The sequence below is a fragment of the Ranitomeya variabilis genome, chromosome 4, assembly GCF_051348905.1.
Source record: "Ranitomeya variabilis isolate aRanVar5 chromosome 4, aRanVar5.hap1, whole genome shotgun sequence".
NCBI classification, from domain to species: domain Eukaryota; kingdom Metazoa; phylum Chordata; class Amphibia; order Anura; family Dendrobatidae; genus Ranitomeya; species Ranitomeya variabilis.
In genome coordinates, this window is record NC_135235.1 from 198,459,239 (window position 1) to 198,480,457 (window position 21,219).

Here is a 21,219-nt window from a genome sequence, read left to right on the forward strand (position 1 = left end):
ACTGAGACCGGACGGCTGCGGGCAGCGCTGAGAGGTGAGTATAGCTTCATTTTTTATTTTAATTCTTTTTTTTACACTATTTTATGGTTCCCAGGGCCTGGAGGAGAGTCTCCTCTCCTCCACCCCGGGTACCACCCGCACATTATCCGCTTACTTCCCGCAACGTGGGCACAGCCCCATGCGGGAAGTAAGCGGTTCAATGCATTCCTATGGGTGCAGAATCGCAGCGATTCTGCACAAAGAAGTGACATGCTGCGGGTTGTAAACCGCTGCGTTTCTGCGCGGTTTTTCCCGCAGCATGTGCACTGCGGTTTGCGGTTTCCATAGGGTTTACATGTTAATGTAAAAGCTATGGAAACTGCTGCGGACCCGCAGCATCAAAATCGCGGCGGTTCCGCGGTAAAAACCGCAGCGTGTGAACATGGCCTTAGCCTGACACTGAAAACCTGATGTGTGAAAGTACCCTTAGCAACCCATACCACAAAACAACCACTAATTTTTCGTAAAGAAAATAAAAATACAAAAATGAATACCAAAATTTCTGTATTTTGTTCACCTCTTTACCAAAAAAACCAAACATGTGGACAAAAGTCATTTTCACATTGCTGTGCGTTGTGATTTCTTTTTTTTGCTCTCTTGCAAGTTCCAGGCGGAATCTGCTAGGAAAAAGATGTTGTGTGCACATACCCTCAGGCTATGTTTACACATTATGTTCATGCAGATTTTTTTTCTGCAGTCGAAACTTGCTCTCATTGCAGTGAAGAAGCTGCTACCAAAAAGTAGATTTTGCTATGTTTTTTCAGCTTTTTAATTGACTGTCTTTTTTAGTGCGGATTTTATGTGTGGTTTGTCTACAGTATGTGTTAAATGACGTTTAGTTTTATTTGGCAAAAATGCAAGGCTGTGCATTTTTGCCCTTTCTCATTGCTTTTTATGGGTAAAAAAAAAAACAGTTATTTTTCCATATCAATCTGTAAAAGAAAAAAGCATGTACATGAGATTTCTGAAATCTTAGCTTTTACTGGTACTGTAAAAAAGTTTTTTTATTTGCATAAAAAAACGCAACATGTGAACATAGCCTTAGGCTGGAACAACAAGTGCCGTTTCTGTTCCACATTTTTAGGCCCTGCTTACATCATATTTGTGCCTCATGGTCGTAACTCCATTGAGTTCCATCTGAAACTCCAAAAACTGGGCCATGCTCCCATCAGAGCTCTTCACCATAATGAGACTGAGTCACTTTGTGCTCCACCTGGCCTCTTTCAGCATAGTCCACCTTTTCTAGTTTCGATAGCATGGTGCAGTATGATTTTGTATCCACCTACAAGAACTGAACCTAATGTACCAAGTGCTTTACCTCGTGTCAGGGGTTGATTCAGATCAAGACAGCTCCGCTCTGCTGTATAACGTCCTATGTTCCTGAGGCTTGTGTCTGTGAGCGAAGAGCAGGCAGCGACCGAGATACGCAGAAATGTTCATGAACAGTGATCCGCATTCAATGTGAGGATGTGATTTTTTTTTTTTTTTCTCCAAAAAGTATCCATGTGTCATCCGTATCGCGAGATTTTCGTGCCGGCTTGGAAAATGGATTCATGGGCTCAAATATTCGTGGCTGACACTAAGTGATATAAAGAAAGTTCGCTCCTCCCCTGCAGTATACACCCTCCTGCTGGCTCTCAGCTAACCAGTTCTTGCTTAGTGTCCGTAGGAGGCACACGAACGGGTCTGCTATTCAGGCCCAAAACTCTTATTATTTTACTTTTCAATTTTGACTCTTTACCTTTTTGATTTTTATTCTTTCCATGGACGAATGGGGCGACGGATCCTTTCAAGGTTCCGATCTCCCTGAACCATCAACAGGCGAGCATGGAGTGTGTCGCCTCTCCGTATCCTCTCCTGCGATGTGCCACACCTGAGCTGATTCTTAGGGGCGACGGGTCCCTTTAAGGGCACCGATCTCCCCGCACCCTGAACATAGTGTCGCCTCCACGTACCCTCTTCTGCAGCCAGACCTATTGCTGGACAACTGGCCCTGTCCACCCGGGGGCTGAATTCCGTGGATGTACAGAGGCCCCTCTCTTTGGCGTCCGAGCGGCCCCCACTGTCCCACCACTGTTAAAGCGGATGGCACAAGTAGGCGGACGGTTCCTCTCCACCTCCCTAACAAAGGGATGGTGGATTGAGGTTTACCCCTTTATCGATACACCGTCCACGCTGCAATACCTGACCTGCAGCATAACAATAGAGTGCGTGCGCCGATGGTGAGTGGATCCAGTCAGCGGTGGGCCTCTGCAGTGGGATAATCACATGCTGACAGGCAGCCTCAGCCATGGCTTCCCTGTGGTCCCACCTCCCTGAGGTAACGCGCTGGCCGGCCGCAAAAATTTAGTCCCCCGGCTTCGGCCAATGTGTAGGCCGCATCCCGGAAGCCACGCCCGCGCTAAGGCGGCTCCTCCTAGGATGGGAGTGCTCTCTTTTCTCGTCGGCCCCCCCACCTCTACCCCTAGCATTGCTCCCAGCGGCTGCAGAAATTGAGGCCCCGGCTTGGGCCTATTCATGGAAGTTACGAGGCTCCACACACACATCAGGGCTGTGGTGCCTCTCGCTCTCTGCGCGACTTCACCGCCTCTGCACATCCCGGTGGCCATCTTGGTCCACCCGGCTGGCTCACATAGGGGCGATGGCTTTGCATTAAAGGGGCACAACGACTCTTCACAGGACCTCGCAGGCGACTCTTAGTGCAAAAACATAGCGCTAATCCAATGCGAACTCCAGGGACATCAGTGCCCGGGTAAGGAAGCACTGCTCTCTTCCCCTGCAGTTTCCCCCTGTAGTATTTCCTGGTCTTAAAGGTGCCATGACACCTTGTCAAGGTCCAAGCTCCCAAAGGGTCTAATAAGACTATTAGTCCTATTTAATTTGCAAAGTAGCGACCTCAAATGCATTCAGGAGCCCTCCACCGCCCATCCCCAGTGTACCTAGTTCCCCTGAGTGGGCTGCGTCACTGTAGCAATCCATGGCTTCTCTGGCCAAAGAGATTGAATCCCTCCGTGATTCCTCTGTGGATCGGAGCGTTAGCAGGTCTGATATAAATAGATCCTCTCCTACACGGGAGTCATCGGCTAGCAGGGGCCGCAAGTATTCTAGAAACGTACAGGCGTCTAGCCATTGGATCCGTGGTACGATTACCCGAGCAATCTCGGGCCTTGGCGTCTGTGAGCTGTGTTTCTCGCTCTCCCTCACCAGAGATTTGCAGAACAAGACTGAGTTTGAATTGGATGTTTCCCCGGATCTGCACTCAGCAGAGTTCCAGAAAATGGGGGACTCTAAAGGTTGACAGGGATTCCGGTTCTGTCCCGGAACACACAGTCCCTTCAAGAGGACAAATCACTCTCATACAGAATTTACCATTCACCCGGAGGTCCGGGTTATATTTAACCGGCGCTGAGAGCGTCTTGATAAACGCCTCACAGGTCAGAAGCCTCTCGTGCGAGGTACCCCCCTGTATCAGCTGATCTGTGGAAAGATTTAGCTGAATGTCCTGCTGTGAACCTGCCAGTATTTTGTCCGGTATTCAGAATCCTTCTATCCTGGCCGGATGGATCATCACACATGGACCGTCAGAGAATCTGACTCGCTCCGTCTTTGAGGCCTCTGGTTCAGCACTATCCATTGATTTCCGCGGCGAGGGTAACTAAAGCCATGGTCTCCTGGATGCCTCTTTGGATGCGGTTAGCTGCGTTGCACTATCAGCGGCAAATGCCATCACGTTCAGAAGGACATTATGGCTCAGTGAATAGAAAACGGACTATGTGCATAAAGTCTCTGACATCTCTTCCTTACCAGAGGCCGTTTATTTAGAGTGAAGCTGGTTCAGAACAAATTTCCTCCGCAGCGTGTCATGGGTTATTCTGTGGTACAGCCACATTTTGCTGGGGCTGGGATCTGGACTGCACTATACCCCCTCTCCCCCTGAGTGGGTTTCGTAGCCCATGGCGTCACTGGTCACAGCGATACAGTCCCTTCATGATCCTTCCTCTATCAGTCAGGGTCTCCGCCAGCCTGACTCGGATGATTCCTCCATCTCTAATGCAGCACGTTGGTTCAGTGGTTAGCACCACAGCCTTGCAGCGCCGGATCCCACCAAGGATTATGCAAACTCCTCGATAAGAGGGGCGTTTCTAGCATCCATCGACAACGGGATGTTTTCCTCCATATTCCGATTTTCCCCTCAGACATTCCTGTTCTTCGCCATTATTGACACCTCTCCGTTATTAACCAGGCTTAACCCCTTTCTGACCTCGGACGGGATAGTATGTCCGAGGTCAGATCCCCTGCTTTGATGCAGGGCTCCGGTGAGCCCGCATCAAAGCCGGGACACGTCAGCTGTTTTGTACAGCTGACATGTGCCCGCAATAGCGGCGGGTGAAATCGTGATTCACCCACCGCTATTAACTAGTTAAATGCCGCTGTCAAACACAGACAGCGGCATTTAACCGGTGCTACCGGCCGGAAATGAGCGCATCGTGACATGGTAAAACCAATGATGTCGTTCAAAAGTACAACTCGTCCCGCAAAAAATAAGCTCTCACATGGCCAAATTGATGGAAAAATAAAAAAGTTATGGCTCTGGGAAGGAGGGGAGCGAAAAACTAACACTGAAAAATGGAAAATCCCAAGGTCATGAAGGGGTTAATGTCACTTTACAATAGCAAGGTGACACTAACCCTTTGTTACCCCATATGCCAATGCTACAGGGCAGTGGGAAGAGTGGCTAAGTGCCGGAATAGGGGCATCTTACAGATGTGCCTTTTCTGGGGTGGCTGGGGGCAGATGTTTTTAGCCGGGGGGGGGGGGGGGGGGAGCAATAACCATGGTCCCTCTCTAGGCTACTAAGATCTGCCCTCAGTCACTGGCTTTTCCACTCTGGCGGAGAAAATTTCCCACACCAGTTTTTTCCATGAATTCTTTAATTTAACACCTAGAGCTCCTAAATTTTACACACACACACACACACACACACACACACACACACACACACACACACACACACACACACACACACACACACACACACACTACTAACATTATTAGGGAGGGATAAAAATTTAACGGCTATGCAATGATTTACTGTATGCAAACCATGTCTCCTATCATGTCGGGTTCGGTAATGATTTAGCAAAAGCCGACAATTGAATTACCGGCTCTTCTGCTATCTAGCTCTGTATGAAATATCTCTCTCTCTCTCATTCATATATATATATTCTATGTATATGTATATATCTCCATATGAGGCATCGTGATTATTCGCTAATACCGCCCCCCACACATCACCACACAATCCCGCCCCCCACCCCATTACCACACACAACCTCTTCCCCCCACTACATTACCACACACAATCCCGGCCCCCACCACAATTACCCCACACAATCCCTCCCCCCACCACATTACCACACATAATCCCGCCCCCCCCCCACATTACCACATGACGCTCCGTCCCCACACATTACCACACGAGGCTCCGTCCCCACACATTACCACACGAGGCTCCGTCCCTCCACATTACCACACGAGGCTCCGTCCCTCCACATTACCACACGAGGCTCCGTCCCTCCACATTACCACACGAGGCTCCGTCCCTCCACATTACCACACGAGGCTCCGTCCCTCCACATTACCACACGAGGCTCCGTCCCTCCACATTACCACACGAGGCTCCGTCCCTCCACATTACCACACGAGGCTCCGTCCCTCCACATTACCACACGAGGCTCCGTCCCTCCACATTACCACACGAGGCTCCGTCCCTCCACATTACCACACGAGGCTCCGTCCCTCCACATTACCACACGAATCCAGTTTGTTTTTGATTTTACACTGTGAATAAAATGTATTAGTATTATTCTGATTTTTAATTATTATTATTGTTATTAACTTCATTTTAAGTTAATTTACCACCTACGTAAGCGCTATTGAATGTTGTCATTATTTACTTTATCACTAGCAGCGATAATTAGATAGCAATGAGCATGCCAAGCGTTAGCTGGTGGTGTGCGAGTTTTTCTCGCACCCATAGACTTGGCGGATTTTGGGCGTAATACGGTGACAATCGCAGCATGCCACGATTTCGCTCGCATGTATAATACGGCAGAGAAAACAACCGATGATAGGAGCTGCCCCATAGATTAACATTGGTCCGAGTGCTATGCGATTTTTTTTTTTTTTTTTTTTTTTTTTATGGCCTAGCACTCGTCCGTATTACGCCCTTGTGTGACTCCGGCCTTACGGATAGATCCTGCAGAGGGGAAAACTGGTGAAAATGTAGGTTATAGAAAAATAATGTAGATGTGTCTTTTTGAGCTTTGAAAGCAGTGAAGCAGCGTTAAGCAAGTTACTGGACCACCCTTGACTGTTATGTACCTGAAGATGATTGTGACGCTGGCAGCACAGCCACCACAAAAGCGTCGAGGTGGGGTGGGCCCGTATGACCACCGACGGGATAGTACGTCATACGCGATCGGTCGAGCTCACGGGGGGATCGCGGCCGGGTGTCAGCTGCATATCGCAGCTGACATCCGGCACTATATGCCAGGAGCGGTCACGGACCGCCCCCGGCACATTAACCCCCGGCACACCGCGATCAAACATGATTGCGGTGTGCCGGCGGTATAGGGAAGCATCGCGCAGGGAGGGGGCTCCCTGCGGGCTTCCCTGAGACCCCCGGAGCAACGCGATGTGATCGCGTTGCTCCGAGGGTCTCCTTCCTCGCTGCAGGTCCCGGATCCAAGATGGCCGCGGCATCCGGGTCCTGCAGGGAAGGGAGGTGGCTTGCCAAGTGCCTGCTCAGAGCAGGCGCTGGTAAGCCTGCAGTGCTGTGAGGCAGATCGGTGATCTGACAGAGTGCTGTGCACACTGACAGATCACCGATCTGTAATGTCCCCCCCTGGGACAAAGTAAAAAAGTTAAAAAAAAAATTCCCACGTGTAAAAAAAAAAAAAAAAAAATCCTAAATAAAGAAAAAAAATAAAAAATATTCCCATAAATACATTTCTTTATCTAAATAAAAAAAACCAAAACAATAAAAGTACACATATTTAGTATCGCCGCGTCCGTAACGACCCAACCTATAAAACTGCCCCACTAGTTAACCCCTTCAGTAAACACCGTAAGAGAAAAAAAAAAGAGGCAAAAAACAACGCTTTATTACCATACCGCGAAACAAAAAGTGGAATAACACTTGATCAAAAAGACAGATCTAAATAACCATGGTACCGCTGAAAACATTATCTTGTCCCGCAAAGAACAAGCCGCCATACAGCATCATCAGCAAAAAAATAAAAAAGTTAGTCCTGAGAATAAAGCGATACCAAAATAATTATTTTTTCTATAAAATAGTTTTTATCGTATAAAAGCGCCAAAACATAAAAAAAATTATATAAATGATGTATCGCTGTAATCGTACTGACCCGAAGAATAAAACTGCTTTATCAATTTTACCAAACGCGGAACGGTATAAACGCCTCCCCCAAAAGAAATTCATGAATAGCTGGTTTTTGATCATTCTGCCTCACAAAAATCGGAATAAAAAGCGATCAAAAAATGTCACGTGCCCCAAAATGTTACCAATAAAATCGTCAACTCGTCCCGCAGAAAACAAGACCTCACATGACTCTGTGGACTCAAATATGGAAAAATTATAGCTCTCAAAATGTGGTAACGCAAAAAATATTTTTTGCAATAAAAAGCGTCTTTCAGTGTGTGACGGCTGCCAATCATAAAAATCCGCTAAATAACCCGCTATAAAAGTAAATCAAACCCCCCTTCATCACCCCCTTAGTTAGGGAAAAATAAAAAAAAATTATTTATTTCCATTTTCCCATTAGGGCTAGGGTTAGGGCTAGGGTTATTGCTAGGGTTAGGGCTAGGGTTAGGGCTAGGGTTATTGCTAGGGTTAGGGCTAGGGTTGGGGCTAAAGTTAGGGTTAGGATTACATTTACGGTTGGGAATAGGGTTGGGCGTGTCTGTGTTAGAGGTGTGGTTAGGGTTACTGTTGGGATTAGGGTAAGGGGTGTGTTTGGATTAGGGTATCAGTTATAATTGGGGGGTTTCCACTGTTCAGGCACATCAGGGGCTCCAAACGGGACATGGCATCCGATCTCAATTCCAGCCAATTCTGCGTTGAAAAAGTAAAACAGTGCTCCTTCCCTTCAGAGCTCTCCCGTGTGCCCAAACAGGGGTTTACCCCAACATATGGGGTATCAGCGTACTCAGGACAAATTGGACAACAACTTTTGGGGTCCAATTTATCCTGATACCCTTGTGAAAAAAAAAAACTGGGGGCTAAAAAATCATTTTTGTGAAAGAAAAAAAATAATTTTTATTTTCACGGCTCTGCGTTATAAACTGTAGTGAAACACTTGGGGGTTCAAAGCTCTCAAAGCACATCTAGATAAGTTCCTTAGGGGGTCTACTTTCCAAAATGGTGTCACTTGTGGGGGTTTTTAATGTTTAGCACATCAGGGGCTCTCCAAACGCAACATGGCGTCCCATCTTAATTCCAGTCAATTTTGCATTGAAAAGTAAAATAGCGCTCCTTCCTTTCCGAGCTCTGCTATGCGCCCAAACAGTGGTTTACCCCCACATATGGGGTATCTTCGTACTCAGGACAAATTGCACAACAACTTTTGTGGTCCAATTTCTTCTCTTACCCTTGGGGAAATAAAAAAAATGGGGGCGAAAAGATCATTTTTGTGAAAAAATATGATTTTTTTATTTTTACGGCTCTGCATTATAAACTTTTGTAAAGCACTTGTTGGGTCAAAGTGCTCAACACACATCTAGATAAGTTCCTTAAGGGGTCTACTTTCCAAAATGGTGTCACTTGTGGGGGGTTTCAATGTTTAGGCACATCATGGGCTCTCCAAACGCAACATGGCGTCCCATCTCAATTCCAGTCAATTTTGCATTGAAAAGTCAAATGGCGCTCCTTCCCTTCCGAGCTCTGCCCTGCGCCCAAACAGTGGTTTACACCCACATATGGGGTATCAGCGTACTCAGGACAAATTGTACAACAACTTTTGGGGTCCATTTTCTCCTGTTACCCTTGGTAAAATAAAACAAATTGGAGCTGAAATAAGTTTGTGTGTGAAAAAAAGTAAAATGTTCATTTTTATTTAAACATTCCAAAAATTCCTGTGAAACACCTGAAGGGTTAATAAACTTCTTGAATTGGGTTTTGAGTACCTTGAGGGGTGCAGTTTTTAGAAAGGTGTCACACTTGGGTATTTTCTATCATATAGACCCCTCAAAATGACTTCAAATGAGATGTGGTCCCTAAAAAAAAATGGTGTAAAAATGAGAAATTTCTGGTCAACTTTTAACCCTTAACTCCCTAACAAAAAAAAAATTTTGGTTCCAAAATTGGGCTGATGTAAAGTAGACGTGTGGGAAATGTTACTTATTAAGTATTTTGCGTGACATATGTCTGTGATTTAAGGGCATAAAAATTAAAAGTTGGAAAATCGCAAAATTTTCGCCAAATATTCGTTTTTTTCACAAATAAACGCAAGTTATATCGAAGAAATTTTACCACTATCATGAAGTACAATATGTCACGAGAAAACAATGTCAGAATCGCCAAGATCCGTTGAAGCGTTCCAGAGTTATAACCTCATAAAGGGACAGTGGTCAGAATTGTAAAAATTGGCCTGGTCATTAACGTGCAAACCACCCTTGGGGGTGAAGGGGTTAAAAAAACATCAGCCCCACTTCATCAAGTCCGGTATCCTTCTTGATGAGGGGGCAGGTTGTAATCTTCATGAATCAGGCGAGGTGCAAAATGGCGTGCGCCTTATAATAAATCTTACTCCAGTTAGAACCTGTAGATTTGGGGCGCAAAAAAGTCAAGTCTCAAAATCTGCGCAATGCAAAGATTTTACAACTTTTCAAAGCTTTTTGTGACAGAGTAGTGGCATAAAAGCCTTGATGAATTTGGGCCGTTGTGTGCACATAACCTCATTAAAACGTCTTCTACGGGCTCAAGAAAGGAGAATGAAACGTGGACCCTGCTCCGACCGCTGGGCCTCCTTACTTCCGTTAGCTGCTTCCTATATGCAGACCCCGCAGTTGGGCCGGTATTGCGATCCATGGTTCTTAGTTCCGTTATGTAAACCTTATCTTAATATCTGTAGCTCTTCTGTAAGGGTACCGTCACACAGTGCAATTTTGATCGCTACGACGGTACGATTCGTAACGTTCTAGCGATATCGTTACGATATCGCAGTGTCTGACACGCAGCAGCGATCAGGGATCCTGCTGAGAATCGTACGTCGTAGCAGATCGTTTGGAACTTTCTTTCGTCGCTTGATCACCCGCTGACATCGCTGGATCGTTGTGTGTGACAGCGATCCAGCGATGCGTTCGCTGGTAACCAGGGTAAACATCGGGTAACTAAGCGCAGGGCCGCGCTTAGTAACCCGATGTTTACCGTGGTTACCAGCGTAAAAGTAAAAAAAAAAAAACCGTACATACTCACCATCTGATGTCCGTCCGGTCCCTTGCCGTCCGCTTCCCGCTCTGACTGTCTGCCGGCCGGAAAGTGAGAGCAGATCACAGCGGTGACGTCACCGCTGCACTCTGCTCTCACTGTACGGCCGGATCTGTCAGAGCAGGAAGCGGACGGCAAGGGACCGGACGGACATCAGATGGTGAGCATGTATGGTTTTTTTTTTTTTTTTACTTTTACGCTGGTAACTACGGTAAACATCGGGTTACTAAGCGCGGCCCTGCGCTTAGTAACCCGATGTTTACCCTGGTTACCCGGGGACTTCGGCATCGCTCCAGCGCCGTGATTGCAACGTGTGACCGCAGTCTACGACGCTGGAGCGATAATCATACGATCGCTGCGACGTCACGGATCGTGCCGTCGTAGCGATCAAAATTGCACTGTGTGACGGTACCCTAAGATAAAGTGATCTTGATATTTTTTTCCCCCTTCTCTTTAAGGCTATGTGCACACGTCAGGATTTCTTGCAGAAGTTTTCCTGACAAAAACCGGACATTTCTGCCAGAAATCCGCATGCGTTTTTTCATGCGTTTTTTTGTGCTTTTTTTCCCAAATGCATAGAATTGCGGGAAAAATGTGGAAAATCTGCAAAATTAATGAACATGCTGCTTTTTTTTTTTTACCGCGATGCGTTTTTTTCGCGGAAAAAACGCACCATGTGCACGAAACATGCAGAATGCATTCTAAATGATAGGATGCATAATGTATGCGTTTTTATAGCGTTTTTTATTGCGAAAAAACCTGAACGTGTGCACATACCCTAAAATTTCTTCTGCGTGACATTCAGCTAGCTCCCAATAGGTGTACCTACATCAGAGGTGTCAAACTGCATTTCTCGAGGGCCGCCAACAGGTCATGTTTTCAGGATTTCCTTGTATTGCACAGGTGATAATTTAATCACCTGCACAGAATGATTCCAGCACCTTGTGGAATGCTAAGGAAATCCTGAAAACATGACCTGTTGGCGGCCCTCGAGGAATGCAGTTTGACACCTCTGACCTACATCTCATCTATGGCAGTAGCATCATTATTAGTGATGAGTGAACGTGCTGGGATAAGGTGTTATCCTCCATGCTTGGGTGCTTACCGAGTGTCTTCGGCATGCTCAAAAAATGTTGTATGTCTCGCGGCTGTTAGACAGCTGCAACACATGCAGGGATTGTCTGTTTGTTAGACGATATCTGTATGTGTTGCGTCTGTCGAACAGCCTCAAGACATGCAGCCGCGAAAACTCGAACATAGTTTTTGAGCACGCTGAAGACACTCAATTAGCACCCGAGCATGCCTGCTCATTACCGATTAACCAGTACTTTTCCAGAAACCTAGTAACCAGAAATGAACGCAGCTGATAGCTATTTTCTCTTGCTTGCAGCTTCAAGTGTAGGATCTGCCTGCTAAGTAGGTAGGTATGTCTCTGCAGGTGCTTCTACTCCCCAGACCTTGCACAATGAACACTATCCACTTATTATGAAAGGAAAAGCTAAGTAGGATCCTTGTCTCTCTCTTTTTGTTAGGCCATCATCGTGTATCTCTCAGGTCTGTGTGATCAAGTCACCCGGCTTCTGCTGAGCAAGTGGAAAGGTAAAAGCCCAGCAGCCAATAATGAGCCGGCGTTCAGATTTGGTCACTTGTCAGCTATTTGCAAAATTAATAGAAGCAAATTGTAGCCCCGCTGTAAATAATAAGTGAATATTAGCATTGCAAAGGCTGTGCAAAAGATAACTCGAAAGTTTGCTGAACACAAATTTTATTTTTTTTTCATTTATTTTTATATTTCTTGGATGCTGTCCTTTAATCCCGACTTATCTTGTATTTACAGCATCCTGCCTTTATAAAGTATGAAGAAAACCCATCTCTAGTGAAGGAAACATGGCGGATAAGAGAAAACTACAGGGTAAGTCACTTGGTTTCATGGATGGTGGATTAGGCTTCTTTCACACTTCCGTCGGTAGTCGCCCGTTACAAAGCGTCTGCGCAACGTACCGACGGAAGTGTTTGCTTTCACATTTCCGTCTGCATTGCCGAGCAGGAAAGAGTCAGAGAGACATTTCCTGCCGGGCATGCGCAGACGGGAAAACTGGATGCGACATACAGAAAAAAGTTCCCTTGAACGTTTTTCTGTGACGACGGTCCGCCAAAACCCGAGGCAATCCAGTGCACGACGGACGCAACGTGTGGCCATACGTCGCGATCCGTCAGCAATACAAGTCTATGGGAAAATGCAGTCCTGTTTAGCCTCCCTACCTGGAGCACTCCATGCGCCTCCTCTGCTCAGTTTGCTATTCCGTTCCTCCTGCTTCCAAGATATCCACCTAAGTTGCATAGGGAGTGCGGTGTAAGTGGAAACCACACCTTCCCGGGCTTTCCTGTGCTGTGGGACAGAAAAAGCAGGGGAGGTGTGGTTTTGATTTACTATGGCCCCTGCGATGGAGATCTGGATCAAAATACTACCGAAAAAGAGGGAATCGGGACCCCTTTCCCTCTATGGGCAGTTCCTGTTCCACGATGGCCCATCTTGGAAGAAAGTAGGGTGACTACACATGCCATAAAATCTGCATTTCTCACATTTTAGATGCAGATTTGCCACGGAAATGCAGAGGATTTCACCTGTTGTAAAAGGTAAAATCTGCAGCAAATTCCACAGCAAATCCACCTGTAAGAAATGTGAATTTCCATGGTGGGATTGTCGGCGATGTATAATTTCGGCCTTTGGGAAGTCATGAAAATTGTTTTAATCAAAATCCTATATCACTCTTTTTTTTATTTTTTTTATTTATTTTAGGCGAGATTGATCGGTGTTTGAAAAAAGTGTCAGAAGGGGTGGAGCAGTTTGAAGACATTTGGCAAAAGGTATAAAAAAAATAAAAATAAAAAAAAATTGTTATATGCTTCCTAATCTCCATATAGTAGCACTTTACAATATTTCTGCTGCAGATGGGGATAACAAATGGTAATAATGTATTGGAGAGCTGGCAGTTATGGGTGGGTTTTCCTACTATAAGGTACAGCCAGCACCTTTAAGCCCTCTGTTATTATATGCAGCCTACTAGAATGCTTTCTGCATGTCTCCTATCCCCTCTGCAAGGCACAAAAAAAAGCTTTTTTGCTCCTTGCAGAGTGGATTGGGGATATATATGCTAGTATGCTGTAAGAGGGTTTAAAGGTGCTGGTCGTACTTTATATGGGGAAAACCTGGTGACCGGTTCCCTTTAATGTCACTGTAATTAGAGTCGTGTTTATCGAAAAAAGCACTGAACTACGTCATGTAAATACAAGTGGAAATGGTTTTCTTACCGGAGTTTCATTTTTACCCATTTCCACAGTATATGTACGCCCCTGGTATTTGGTCGTACATAGCAGTTGAGGCCCCACCGCATCACCAGCGGCAGAGCAGCTCTGACTGACATCTGCACTAACAACCAGGAATGGAGACCTCCTGATCCTGATCATTTTACAGTAACTAAATGTTATATAATAAACACTTTCCAGTCCCACCATAGAAAATGTAGGTCACGACACAATGACGTGTGTATGCCAGCGTACTGGAAATATCGAAATATTAAGATGAAAAATCCCCATGTGAAACTTTAAAAATAAAAAATTATATATATATATATATATATATATATATATATATATATATATATATATATATATATATATTATTATATACACACGCATACATACATACACAAATTAAAGGGCCACTGTCACCCCCCCCCCAGCCGTTATAAACTAAAAGAGCCACCTTGTGCAGCAGTAATGCTGCAGTCTAACAAGGTGGCTTTTAGTTTTTGATTCATTTATTACCTCAAAAAAGCGTTTTAAAAATTGGCCACACATACCAGATATTGTACCTGGAGGCGGTCCGAAGCGTCCTGTATGAAGCTCCCAACTGCCGTCACTCTTCTCTTCAGGGCCGATGGTCCCCGCCCCCTGAGCGCTGTTATCTTCTGAAATCCGGCGCCTGCGCTGTGCGTGGGTTCCTGGGAAGGCGGGGGAGCTGGGGAGCGTCGGTGCTGGGGAGCATCTAAACAGCGCAGTGCGCATGCCCAGGAACCCCAGCCCCCGCACTGTGCATAATGAATAACAGTGCGGGGCGGGGGATTCAGCAACAGTGTGGCCGCACTGACAATGAACACTGCGCAGGCCCCAGGCAGGCACGCACAGCGCAGGCGCCGGATTTCAGAAGATAACAGCGCTCAGGGGGCGGGTACCATCGCCCCTGAAGAGAAGAGTGACGGCAGTTGGGAGCTTCATACAGGACGCTCCAGGTATAATATCTGGTATGTGTGGCCAATTTTTAAAACGCTTTCTTGAGGTAATAAATGAATCAAAAACTAAAAGAGCCACCATGTTAGACTGCAGCATTACTGCTGCACAAGGTGGCTCTTTTAGTTTATAACGGCTGGGGGGGGGGGTGACAGTGGCCCTTTAAAAGTATAAAATTAAAAATACATTGAACTACGTTGACACAAATTAGTTTTTGGACCCCTACAGTAAAAATGATCAAAACAGGCTTACTATTGGATTCTTAGTTAACTCATTCTGCAGCCAGTAATAGACCATGGAACACAGAGGCAATAGAAAGAAAACCGTGCAACATTTTTAATTTAAAACCAATTGCAAAAAAATATTTTTAGTAAAAAATACATATATTTAGGTGAAGGAAAAAATAGCTTCCCAAAAGTGAACGAACCATTAATCTGTTAGCTAAAATTGACTATACATTTCTGATGTACAGACTGTACCTAATACACTCCATCATGCTGCCATTGTCTCCGAATTGATGTCCCGTCTTCATCTCCAATCTGGGCACGGCAGAGTCTTGGGGGGGTGAACCTTGACTTTCTACTTTGGGATGGACCAGTTCCGATGACAACTGTGCTGTTTCCACCTTGCAGGGGAGGCACGGTTTTGACTTTTCCCCACATGCCGCTGCCACCGTGGCAAATGGTGGAATAATTTTTGCTAGTGGAAATTTGGGAATAATGCATCAGTCACCCAGGCCTCGAGTCATCAACAGTTTTCACCAGACTTCTGGGGTAAAAAATTTGAAACGTCACCTCATTATTGTGCAGCTCCTAGAAATTTTTACTCCAGGTTCGTTAACTTTTTGGAAGTTGAATTTTAATTTTGTTCCCTTTTTCTTATAGTTACACAATGCTGCAAATGCCAATCAGAAGGAAAAGTATGAAGCCGACTTGAAGAAAGAGATCAAGAAGCTACAGGTTGGTTTATTGCACTGAGCAGACTGCAGATTTTGTAGCAGGCTACACGTTTCCTGTTCAGCACTGGAGGTGTGCCATGTGGCGTGTCAATGACCATCAAATGTTTTGTTTTGTGTTTTTTTTTAATACGAGGTGAAAGCTTTGAGCTTCCCTGTATTGGTCAGATGGCTGCCTACATACTGTAAACCCCCTTTCCAAAATCACAAACTGCTGATGTTTCAATCCTTTATTGCAGAGATTGCGGGACCAAATAAAGACGTGGGTGGCATCCAACGAGATCAAAGACAAGAGGCAGCTTATTGAAAATCGAAAATTAATAGAAACGGTAAAGAAAAGCTGTGATGTGAATTAAGATTTGTACCTGTCCGAGACCTTATGTGACCCTCTTGATGTATTTTAAGATATGTTGCGCCATAGTGAAATGTAGAGGGTCTACTGACATGGCAGAACGAGGCTGTCAAAGAATCATATTGCATTGTGACCTCCAAGCATCCTCCATCAAACACTGGAGCTGCCAGCAGGTCACAAACTGCAGGAGAATGACGTGAGCAGCGGCGATAGAAGGGAAGGATGGCGGCATGTAAGTAGGAGAGTCAAGTCAGAGACCTTAGGTTAGAAGCACCACTCCAGCGGTAAAATAGAAAGAAAAATGCTGGAGTGGTGCTCAAAACTTGGCTGCAAAACAAATATTCATGTTTCGACCCCTCCGGGGTCTTAGTCATAGGTCGCTTAATCCAGGTGCAGTGTAGGACTCAAGATTAAAGAAGTGAAATCCCTGTAATATCCAGGGGCCCAGAGAAGTTTCTGATCCTGAGAAATAATAGGCTGCCTGATGAGGCTTGGAAACCTTAGTGGCTAGCGTGGACGAGCGGCGCTCCTGCCACACAGGTACCACAGAGCAAGACGCAGGAGCGCCGCTCGTCCACGCTAGCCACTAAGGTTTCCAAGCCTCATCAGGCAGCCTATTATTTCTCAGGATCAGAAACTTCTCTGGGCCCCTGGATGTTGCAGGGATTTCACTTCTTTAATCTTGAGTCCTACACTACACCTGGATTAAGCGACCTATGATTAAGACCCGGGAGGGGTCGAAACGTCCATTATCTGTGTCGCATAGTTATCTGTGTTATCCAGTGTTAATTTGATCGACTTTGTATGTAATTTGAATAAATTTGCATTTTCTGAAAGATACTCCACAAAGGGTGTGCCGTGGATCTTAAACTACCTCTATCAAATTGAACGGAACACGTTGGGGCATACCCCATGTCAGTCCGCTGCCCAATGTCAGTCTGTTTTTTTTAGTTTATTGTAATCTTAAAGCTTTTCAAAAGGTTTTATATTTCCACAAAGTAACAATTCTGAAGCACAATGTAGAGTTCTAAGATAGGATGTGTCAGAATTGTTGCTTTATGAGCAATACACACATTTACTAAGGTAGACACGTCAAGAGCTCCAATGGGTTGTTAGCGTTTTGTTTCTGGTACAGTAAGGGTAAGTTCACACAGGGCGTTTTTGCTGCTTTTTTATGCTAATTTTCAGCTGCTTTTTACAGTACCAGCAAAGCCTATGAGATTTCAGAAATCTCATGCACACACATTGGGTTTTTGTGTGATCAGTATTTTGTGCCTTGCTGCGTTTTTTTGGACATGGTGCATGTCACTTCTTTCAGCGTTTTTCACCCATTGACTTGAATGGATGGTGAAAAAATCTTCAAATATGCAGGTTGACCTTTCTTGCAGCGTATTTGCTGCAGAAAAGTCAAGGACAGCCAGATGTGATGTCACACTCGGCTCTGCTACATCTAGATGGCAGGCTGCATGATGCGTCCATGCAGCCTGTCATCCAGCAGAGCGGACCCAATCCCCATTCACTTGAATGGGGGATCCGACAATACAGTGTTTGACACGCTGTCATATGCATGACAGCGCGGCAAACACCGCTTCTGATCGGCGGGGAAATCCTCCCCGCCGGTCAGAGAGCCGCGGCTCCCCGCTGTCAGAAGACAGCAGGGAGCGCCCAGCTGTGATCGGAGGTATAAACTTCACCTCCAATCACTGGTGTCAGCTGATGGTACTACTGATCCCATCATCTGACACATACTGCCGCTAATTACAGTGAGAGCAGGAGCGGCGGATGGGAGTATTCATCTTCCGCTCCTGCGCTATAAATAAATAATAATAAAAAAAAAACAGCATGGGTCCCCCTATAATTTTGATAGCCAGCCTGACAAAACTCACAGCTAGGGACTGCAGCCCCCAGCTGTGAGCTTCAGCAAGGCTAGTTGTCAAGAATAGAGGGGTCCTCGCGCTTTAACCCCTTCACCCCCAAGGGTGGTTTGCACGTTAATGACCGGGCCAATTTTTACAATTCTGACCACTGTCCCTTTATGAGGTTATAACTCTAGAACGCTTCAACGGATCTTGGCGATTCAGACATTGTTTTCTCGTGACATATTGTACTTCATGATAGTGGTAAAATTTCTTCGATATAACTTGCGTTTATTTGTGAAAAAAACGAATATTTGGCGAAAATTTTGAAAATTTCGCAATTTTCCAACTTTTTCCAACTGAATTTTTATGCCCTTAAATCACAGACATATGTCACGCAAAATACTTAATAAGTAACATTTCCCACATGTCTACTTTACATCAGCACAATTTTGGAACCAAAATTTTTTTTTTGACAGAGTTATAAGGGTTAAAAGTTGACCAGCAATTTCTCATTTTTACAACACCGTTTTTTTTTAGGGACCACATCTCATTTGAAGTCATTTTGAGGGGTCTATATGATAGAAAATACCCAAGTGTGACACCATTCTAAAAACTGCACCCCTCAAGGTACTCAAAACCACTTTCAAAAAGTTTATTAACCCTTCAGGTGTTTCACAGGAATTTTTGGAATGTTTAAATAAAAATAAACATTTAACTTTTTTTCACACAAAATTTATTTCAGCTCCAATTTGTCTTATTTTACCAAGGGTAACAGGAGAAAATAGACCCCAAAATTTGTTGTACAATTTGTCCTGAGTACGCTGATACTCCATATGTGGGGGTAAACCACTGTTTGGGCGCATGGCAGAGCTCGGAAGGAAAGGAGCACCATTTGACTTTTCAATGCAAAATTGACTGGAATTGAGATGGGATGCCATGTTGCATTAGGAGAGCCCCTGATGTGCCTAAACATTGAAACCCCCCACAAGTGACACCATTTTGGAAAGTAGACCCCCTAAGGATCTTATCTAGATGTGTGGTGAGCACTTTGACCCAACAAGTGCTTCACAGAAGTTTATAATGCAGAGCTGTAAAAATAAAAAATCATATTTTTTCACAAAAATGATCTTTTCGCCCCCAATTTTTTATTTTCCCAAGGGTAAGAGAAGAAATTGGACCCGAAAAATTGTTGTGCAATTTGTCCTGAGTACGCTGATACCCCATATGTGGGTGTAAACCATTGTTTGGGCACAGGGCAGAGCTCGGAAGGGAAGGAGCGCCATTTGACTTTTCAATGCAAAATTGACTGGAATTGAGATGGGACGCCATGTTGCGTTTGGAGAGCCCCTGATGTGCCTAAACACTGAAACCCCCTACAAGTGACACCATTTTGGAAAGTAGACCCCCTAAGGATCTTATCTAGATGTGTGGTGAGCACTTTGACCCAACAAGTGCTTCACAGAAGTTTATAATGCAGAGCCGTAAAAATAAAAAATCATATTTTTTCACAAAAATGATCTTTTCGCCCCCATTTTTTTATTTCCCCAAGGGTAAGAGAAGAAATTAGACCACAAAAGTTGTTGTGCAATTTGTCCTGAGTATGACGATACCCCATATGTGGGGGTAAACCACTGTTTGGGCGCATAGCAGAGCTCGGAAGGGAAGGAGCGCTATTTTACTTTTCAATGCAAAATTGACTGGAATTAAGATGGGATGCCATGTTGCGTTTGGAGAGCCCCTGATGTGCCTAAACATTAAAAACCCCCACAAGTGACACCATTTTGGAAAGTAGACCCCCTAAGGAACTTATCTAGATGTGATTTGAGAGCTTTGAACCCCCAAGTGTTTCACTACAGTTTATAACGCAGAGCCGTGAAAATAAAAATTCTTTTTTTTTTTTCACAAAAATGATTTTTAGCCCCCAGTTTTGTATTTTTACAAGGGTATCAGGATAAATTGGACCCCAAAAGTTGTTGTCCAATTTGTCCTGAGTACGCTGATACCCCATATGTGGGGGGGAACCACTGTTTGGGCGCATAGCAGAGCTCGGAAGGGAAGGAGCGCTATTTTACTTTTCAATGCAAAATTGACTGGAATTAAGATGGGATGCCATGTTGCGTTTGGAGAGCCCCTGATGTGCCTAAACATTAAAAACCCCCACAAGTGACACCATTTTGGAAAGTAGACCCCCTAAGGAACTTATCTAGATGTGTTTTGAGAGCTTTGAACCCCCAAGTGTTTCACTACAGTTTATAACGCAGAGCCGTGAAAATAAAAAATCTTTTTTTTCCCACAAAACTTATTTTTTGGCCCCCAGTTTTGTATTTTCCCAAGGGTAGCAGGAGAACTTGGACCCCAAAAGATGATGTCCAATTTGTCCTGAGTACGCTGATACCCCATATGTTGGGGTAAACCCCTGTTTGGGCACACGGGAGAGCTCTGAAGGGAAGGAGCACTGTTTTCCTTTTTCAACGCAGAATTGGCTGGAATTCAGATCGGATGCCATGTCCCGTTTGGAGAGCCCCTGATGTGCCTAAACAGTGGAAACCCCCCAATTATAACTGAAACCCTAATCCAAACACACCCCTTACCCTAATCCCAACAGTAACCCTAATCACTCCTCTAACCCAGACACACCCAACCCTATTCCCAACCATAAATGTAATCCAAACCCTAACCCTATCTTTAGCCCCAACCCTAACTGTAGCCCCAACCCTAGCCCCAACCCTAGCCCCAACTCTAGCCCCAACTCTAGCCCCAACTCTAGCCCCAACTCTAGCCCCAACTCTAGCCCCAACTCTAGCCCTAACTCTAGCCCTAACTCTAGCCCTAACTCTAGCCCTAACTCTAGCCCTAACTCTAGCCCTAACTCTAGCCCTAACTCTAGCCCTAACTCTAGCCCTAACTCTAGCCCTAACTCTAGCCCTAACTCTAGCCGTAATGGGAAAATGGAAATAAATACATTTTTATTTTTTTTATTTTTCCCTAACTAAGGGGGTGATGAAGGGGGGTTTGATTTACTTTTATAGCGGGTTTTTTAGCGGATTTTTATGATTGGCAGCCGTCACACACTGAAAGACGCTTTTCATTGCAAAAAATATTTTTTGCGTTACCACATTTTGAGAGCTGTAATTTTTCCATATTTGAGTCCACAGAGTCATGTGAGATCTTGTTTTTTGTGGGACGAGTTGACGTTTTTATTGGTAACATTTTC

At 45.0% G+C, this 21,219-nt stretch overlaps 1 protein-coding gene across 20 annotated transcripts in view; it reads left to right on the plus strand.

The window, feature by feature from the left end:
* CNOT3 (CCR4-NOT transcription complex subunit 3) overlaps nucleotides 1-21,219 on the plus strand; it is a 54,633-nt gene that overhangs the window by 13,426 nt on the left and 19,988 nt on the right. For 7 of the 20 annotated variants that reach the window (XM_077259587.1, XM_077259593.1, XM_077259596.1 and 4 more), the window contains 6 exons: nucleotides 11,940-11,969; nucleotides 12,082-12,148; nucleotides 12,387-12,461; nucleotides 13,350-13,417; nucleotides 15,724-15,798; nucleotides 16,034-16,123. In XM_077259587.1, the coding sequence (XP_077115702.1) occupies nucleotides 12,437-12,461; nucleotides 13,350-13,417; nucleotides 15,724-15,798; nucleotides 16,034-16,123 (258 nt within the window). In that variant the 5' untranslated portion in view covers nucleotides 11,940-11,969; nucleotides 12,082-12,148; nucleotides 12,387-12,436. The remainder of the gene's footprint in view (nucleotides 1-11,939; nucleotides 11,970-12,081; nucleotides 12,149-12,386; nucleotides 12,462-13,349; nucleotides 13,418-15,723; nucleotides 15,799-16,033; nucleotides 16,124-21,219) is intronic. The other 13 variants (XM_077259589.1, XM_077259590.1, XM_077259592.1 and 10 more) reach the window with 2 other exon arrangements.